At 47.3% G+C, this 6,929-nt stretch overlaps 2 protein-coding genes across 2 annotated transcripts in view; one reads left to right on the forward strand and one right to left on the reverse strand.

Annotated features, from left to right (window-relative positions):
- NCR3 (natural cytotoxicity triggering receptor 3) overlaps positions 1–6,929 on the forward strand; it is a 23,979-nt gene that overhangs the window by 2,692 nt on the left and 14,358 nt on the right. The gene's annotated exons all lie outside the window — the stretch shown is intronic.
- Positions 4,462–6,630, reverse strand: AIF1 (allograft inflammatory factor 1). The gene is made up of 5 exons (XM_006104641.3): positions 6,509–6,630; positions 6,350–6,416; positions 5,968–6,009; positions 5,615–5,777; positions 4,462–5,280 (listed from the first exon to the last, which is right to left on the reverse strand). Exons 1-5 carry the CDS (start codon positions 6,623–6,625, stop codon positions 5,196–5,198), a joined length of 474 nt encoding a protein of 157 aa, XP_006104703.1. The 5' UTR covers positions 6,626–6,630; the 3' UTR covers positions 4,462–5,195.

Raw genomic sequence — 6,929 nt, forward strand, 5'->3', positions numbered from 1 at the left:
GGCTGCCTCCTGCACAGCCCTACACTGGGGGGTGGAGCCTGCAACTGAGGCACATGCCCTGACCTCCTGGCACTGAGCATGCCAGCTGGCTCCTCTCATTCTTCTTAAACCCACTCCAGTCAAGCATTCACTCCTAACCTTTACCCAAACTGGGTGTCAAAGACAACAGTCTCATGGTTTGAAATAGCATTTATGTGCTGATGACTCCCAAATGTATATCTTCACCGACTTGTATACACAACTATGTACTTGACATCTCCTCTCTTGGGTATCTAATAGTTCATTTCAAATTCAGTGTGTTCAAAACTGAACATTTGATCTTTAGCCCCTCAAAACCTGCTCTATGCACAGCCTTCACCATCTCAACTGATGGCAATTTTAAAACTCCGATAAAATAAAAAACCTTGGACTCCTCATCAATTCTGTTTATCTCACTGCCCACTTTCAATCAGACAGGATATCTTATCCTGAGAAAATATCTAGAATCCAACCTCTTCACTTCCACTTCTTTTTTAAAAAAAAAAAAAATATATTTTTATTGATTTTTTACAGAGAGGAAGGGAGAGAGATAGAGAGTTAGAAACATCGATGAGAGAGAAACATCCATCAGCTGCCTCCTGCACACCCCCTACTGGGGATGTGCCCACAACCAAGGTACATGCCCTTGACCAGAATCAAACCTGGGACTCTTCAGTCCACAGGCAGATGCTCTAGACCAGGGGTGGGCAAACTTTTTGACTCGAGGGCCACAATGGATTCTTAAACTGGACTGGAAGGCCGGAACAAAAGCATGGATGGAGTGTTTGTGTGAACTAATATAAATTCAAAGTAAACATCATTACATAAAAGGGTACGGTCTTTTTTTTTTTTTTTTTTTTAGTTTTATTCATTTCACAATGGGCCGGATCCGGCCCGCGGGCCGTAGTTTGCCCACGGCTGCTCTAGCCACTGAGCCAAACTGGTCAGGGCTCCACTTCTTTTACTTTGATCTGAACCATCCTCATCTCTCACCTGCGTTACAGCAACCGCCTCCTAACTGGTCTGAGTCTACACCTGCTCCTACAGTTATTGTATTTCCTACACTGCAGCCTTTTTTCGAAGGAGGCCTCAAAGGACTCCTTTGCTCAAAGCTGTCTCTGTTTTTCTCAGAATAAGGGCTAAAGTTTTTACAGTGAGTTATGAGACCCTAGATGAGTTGGCCTCTTTTATGTCTCTGATTTTATTACTCTCTCTTTTTAAAAAAAAATATATTTTTATTGATTTCAGAGAGGAAGGGAGCGGGAGAGAGAAAAATATCAATGATGAGAATCATTGATTGGCTGCCTCCTGCATGACCCCTACTGGGGATCAAGCCCACAACCTAGGCATGTGCCCTTGACCGAATCAAACCCGGGACCCTTCAGTCCACAGGCCGTCACTCTATCCACTGAGCCAAACCGGCTAGGGCTGATTTTTATTACTCTCTTCGCTTACACAGGCATGGCTCCCCTTGGGCCCTTCTGCTCCTTTCCCCTCTGCCCAGTCGGTCTCTTCTGAGCCTTCCCTAAGGCTAACTACTATCCTGACTTCTAACAACATATATTAGTTTTACCTGTCTTTGTTCTTTATAAAAATGGAATTGTACAGTAAGGGCTCTTTTTTGTTGTTGTTAATCTTCACTGGAGGATTATTTTTTCCATTGATTTTTAGAGAGAGTGGAAGGGAAGGAGAGGGAGAGAGAAACATCAATGTGAGAGAGACACATTGATTGGTGGCCTCCCGCACACGCCCCGACCAGGGCCAGGATCAAACTTTCAACCCAGATACATGCCCTTGATGGGGAATTGAACGTGAGACCCTTCAGTGTGCCAGCGACGCTCTAACAACTGAGAACACTGGCCAGGACCAGTGAGGGCTCTTTGTGTCTGTCTTCTTCTGCTCAACATATTAATGAATTTCACCCATGTTGTTGCATGTAATTATAGTTTGTTCATTCCTATTGTTGTATAATAATAATCTATTGTGTGAATATAAACCAATTTACTTATCCTGAATGAACAATTTAAGATTCCCAGATATTTTTTCTTTAAAAAAAAACACACAAACACCAACATTTTTATTGATTTCAGAGAAGAAAGGAGTGGGAGAGAGAGATAGAAACATCAATGATAAGAGAGACTCATTGATCGGCTGCCTCCTGCATGTCCCTTACTGGGGATAGAGGATTGAGCCCACAGCCCGGGCATGTGCTCTGACCGAGAATCAAACCGTGACCTCCTGGTTCACAGGTCGACACTGAGCCACTGAGCCATGCCGGCCGGGCTCTTTTCTTTGTTTTTGTTGTCACCAGTGTTGTTGTGAAGATTAAGTGAATTAATACACAGAAAGCATTTTTTTTTTTTTTAGAAACAAAAGCCCACTTCATTTGGTCATTTCTCGTTTGGAAGTACTCCTCGATGACATCGTATGCCTGAGACTCTTTGCCATAGTCCTAGAAAAAGGTGATATGGGCCCAGCTGGTGTGGCTCAGTGGTTGAGGATCGACCTATGAACCAGGAGGTCATGGTTCTATTCCAGGTCAGGGCACATGCCTGCTTGCAGGCTCGAACCCCAGTGTGAGGTGTTCAGGAGGCAGCTGATCAATGATTCTATCTCATCACTGATGTTTCTATCTCTCTCTCCCTCTCCCTTCCTATCTGAAATCAATACAAATATGTTTAAAAATTTTTTCTTATAAGTCATTTTCAGGGATCTTGTTGACTTCAATGTCTTTAGTCTGGTATACGGCTTTACTATTGCCAGCATTTGTATAAGTTTCTGCAGACATGTTCACTAAGCAGGCCCATTGGCTGGCTTCAGAAAAGCATTAGCATGTATCCAGTATATAGTGGTGTTAGGGTTTTGGCTGTGACTCAGGCTGTGAAAGCATTCACAACTTAAAGGAAGAGATAGATGCAGAGAGAAAGTTTTATTATTTTTACTCTCCCCAAAGGGAAAGGGCCTGGTGAACGCTAACCAATACAAGGGCCAAGAACAAAAGGCTGCTCCCCTTTAAAGCCTTGGCTGCTGTTGCTAGGTGACGAGGAAGGGAGGGGGGCTTTGGGGGCTGGAGTTGAGCATACATGGGGGGTTGTCTTTGAAAAGTCTGTTTGTTTTTTAGTCTGGGCAGATGTCCTAGGAAGGTGTCTTTATCAGCATCTTCACCCAAACCTGTATGTAAAACATGCAAAGAGTAAAAGTTATGGGAGAGATCAACCAAAGGACTTGTATGCATGCATATAAGCATAACCAATGGACACAGACACCAGGGGGGTGAGGGCATGAGTGGGGGTGGGGGGTGGAGGTGGAGGGGCAATGGGGGGATAAGGACACATATGTAATACCTTAATCAATAAAGAAAAAAAAGTAAAGGTATGAAGAGTTCAAAAGAGGCTTTGTTTGAAGAGGAGGGGAGAAGGGAACTTCCTACTAATTATCCCTGATTTGTAAAAAACAGCAGCGAGGAGGGGTATGTATGCAAGAACGTAGCCCTGAGAGTAGCTTATCTTGTCTTGCAGTTTGAACAGAGGGGCTGTTTGAATCAGAGGAGCTTCTCATAAGTCGTGGAAGGCCACAGCAAAGAGAAAGGGAGGCCTTTTTTTCTTGTTTTCACACTCACAGGTAGGTGCTTAATAGAGGCTAGCTATTGATTTTGTTATATTCAGATACTTTATTCACTCATGATCTCATCCTCATCTGAAGTGCTAGGAAGTCGCTGCAGCATTCTTCAGGATGCCAGCCTGGCTTCCCCATTGCGAGGGCCAGCATGGGTGGCCTCAGGGGCCCAGTGTGTCCTCAGTACAGGGAGCAAGCTGGGCAATTGGGTTCCCTCTTTGCAGGGAGTCGGGAAAGCTGAACTAGTGGCTAGTGACTGGGGGTTGCTGGTCAGCTCACCTGGACCCCCTGGAGGAAAGCTTCAGGGCTAGTCTCACTGAGCTCTTTGGCTTCTGCCTTCCCAGGGGGTTGGCTGTCTAACCCTTTCTGCCGTCCAGGGACCCTGAATCCCTAGCATCGCCCTCAGTGTCCTCCGAAGCCAAGCCCCCTCACCCTTCATTAGATAGCTTCAGTTTTATAGCTTGTCCCCAAAAGAACCTCAGAGACTCATTTAAGACTTAAATTGTCAGGGCTTATAGTGTTGTGGATCCTTTACTTCATTCAATTACACCAGTCCTTTCATCCATCCATCTGTCCATCCATCCATTCAGTTTGTTGTTGTTGTTGTTAATCCTCACCTGAGGACATTTTTCCTTTGATTTTTAGGGAGCGTGGAAGAGAGAGGGAAAGACAGAGAGAAACATCAATTGGTTGCATCCTGCACGTACCCGGACCAGGGAGGAACCTGCAACCAAGGTACGTGCCCTTGACCAGAAACAAACCCGGGACCTTTTGGTCCACAGGCCGATGCTCTATCCACTGAGCCAAACTGGCTAGGGCCAGCCACTCACTTTTAAAGATTATTGAGGGCTAATGATATGTCAGGCACTGCAGGGTGGAACATGTTTATCTTTCTTTTCAGGTGAAAGACTCAGAGAGGCTGAGTGATTTGTTAAGGTCATAAAGCTTATAGTGATGGAGAATGTTGGTTCAAGATAATCCTTGCTCTTCGCGATAGGCCTGGGTTCCTTCCTTCCTTCCTTCCTTCCTTCCTTCCTTCCTTCCTTCCTTCCTTTCTTGTCTGTACTTGTCTTTTCATACCCCCTAACTTCCTTGAGGTCAAGGCTATCTTATACATCTGGAATCTCCCTTGCATACACAACCATTTGCTGTAGCCCTGACCAGTTGAGTGTCATCCCATGCACTAAAAAGTTTCAGGTTCAATCCCGGTCGGGGTGCATAGGAGAGGCAACTGATTGATGTTTCTTTCTCACATCGATGTTTCTGTCTATCTCTAAAAAATAATTAAAAATCAATAAACACATCCTTTGGTGAGGATTAAAACAAAACAAAACAAAAAACTATCTGCTGTAGTAGTTACATTGCTCATTTCAGCAAATCCTTGCTGCCCGTCCCTCAAAGATGCTTCACTTCTTTCCAACCCCGGGAAAAATCCCCAAACAGAGACCATATGACTTCATCTAGAGAAGGAGGAGAATTTATTTTAGTTCGACTCTGGCTCACAATTTTGTCTTCTTTTTTTGTGTTGGAGTCATGAGAAGCCCCTTTAATCCCACCACAAATCAGGGCAACTCAGAGATAGCTTTCTTGGCTGGAGGACATGTTGGCTTCTCCTGCTCCCTTGCTTTCTCTTCGTACATCAGGATCCTGGTTGAGATGGGAAGAGACATAGGGGTCAGGAAACAATCCTCTCAAGAGAATCAATCTGAGGCGGCTATGAAAGTCCAGAAGAAGATGAGGGTTTCGAGGTGGGAGGAGGAAGAAGGACGGGGGTGGGAGTGCGGGGGGCTGTGGGACCAGAACCATGGATGGGGATAAGGCCTTGGAAGGGTTCCTCAAAGGACAGAAGGAGTGGGTGCTGAGTGTGTGTAAGGGGAGCCTAGGGACTGGAGCAGGGTGGGGAGGAAACCCGTCAGGACAGGGGCGGCTGGAACTGGACCGAGGGCCACCCTGGCTCTGGCCGCCCCCTGCAGTCCCTCACATTTTGAGGATGGCAGATCTCTTGCCCAACATCATCCTGAGGAAGTCGGAGTAGTCGAAAGTCTCCCCAGAGCCCTTGGAAACCTCCTTGATTAATTTCTTTAGCTCCAGGTGAGTCTTGGGTACCCCAAGTTTCTCCAACATTCGCTTCAGGGACATGATATCTGGAGATAAAGGATGGGAGTGAGAAGAGGGGATTTCTCTCTCTCTCTCTTCTGTGCTGCCACATTCCCAGTCCCTTCCTCTAATCCTGGTGGCTGGACTCTTTCCCAAACCATCTTATCCCCATCTGATGGAGCACAGTAGGAGAGACCTCTCCCTGGGTCTGCACACCCCCCACCCCCCTTTTCTCACCGATATCTCCGTTTCCATTCAGGTCAAACTCCATGTATTTCTCTGGGTGAGGGGAGAAAGCAGAGGTAAGCTCTGGCTGGAAGGGCAGGGGCAGGGCAGAGCACTGAGAAGCGGGCTGCTACGAGTGCTGGGTAGGGGAGGCGTGGGAGAAGGGGGGCAGGCAGAGGAAGCAGGGGTTGGGTTGAAGCGCCCTGTTAAGGCATCCTGAACTGAGAGGGGCTGCTGCGAGGGGCTGACCAGGGAAGGGATGCGACCAGGGAAGGGGTAACGGAGGCAGTCTTCCTTCTTCCAACCACACAGTACTGTGTCTGCTCTCCCCGCTCTGTTTCTGGGGAACTCCTGCCCCCTCGCCTCCCACCCACCCCTACAGTTTTCCCCTCACTCTTGAAAGCTTCCAATTTGGAGAGCAGATCCTCATCACTGTTGTATTTGGGGTCATCCAGGAATTGCTGTGGGAAAAGCCAGAGCCAGGGTAGGCCCTCTGTCCGGGCCCCTCCCCCAGCCCCAGCCCCAGCCCTTCCCCCTTAGTTCCCCCTTTTACCTTATTGATTTCATCCAGTCTCTCTTCCTGCTGGGCCTTCAGCAGCCCAAAGGCCTTTCCTCCTGAGGGGGCACAAAAGTTAATGTAGCCCCGCCACGGCCCACCAGCCCCAGGCATCGCAGTTATGCTGTCGTAGGCCAGTAACTGCCCTGCTGGCCCCTGGGCCCACGTCTGTCACTCTTGCTCACGTGAAAAAATATTTTTAAAAAAAAATTGATTTCAGAGGGGAAAGGAGAGGGAGAGATAGAAACATCAATGATGAGAGAGAATCATTGATTGGCTGCCTCCTCCCCCTCCCCCCCTCCCCCGCTGAAGGACTGACTTCCAGGATTGAGCGCTGTGCAAGGAACCGTACCCGGGACTCTTCCGCTACTATTGACTGTTACCCTGTAACATTGACACAAACCAGTTAGAGACAAAG

The sequence above is a fragment of the Myotis lucifugus genome, unplaced genomic scaffold, assembly GCF_000147115.1.
Source record: "Myotis lucifugus unplaced genomic scaffold, Myoluc2.0 scaffold_585, whole genome shotgun sequence".
Lineage (NCBI taxonomy): Eukaryota > Metazoa > Chordata > Mammalia > Chiroptera > Vespertilionidae > Myotis > Myotis lucifugus.

What these genes read in the sequence shown, in the direction of transcription:
- AIF1 (XM_006104641.3), bottom strand. Translation starts at nt 6,625, where the DNA reads ATGCCTGGGGCTGGTGGGCCGTGGCGGGGCTACATTAACTTTTGTGCC. An exon ending in CAAATTGGAAGCTTTCAAGA is followed by an intron (nt 6,010 to 6,349) that starts GTGAGGGGAAAA and finishes CCCCTCACCCAG; the next exon opens with AGAAATACATGGAGTTTGAC. An exon ending in GAATGGAAACGGAGATATCG is followed by an intron (nt 5,778 to 5,967) that starts GTGAGAAAAGGG and finishes CTTTATCTCCAG; the next exon opens with ATATCATGTCCCTGAAGCGA.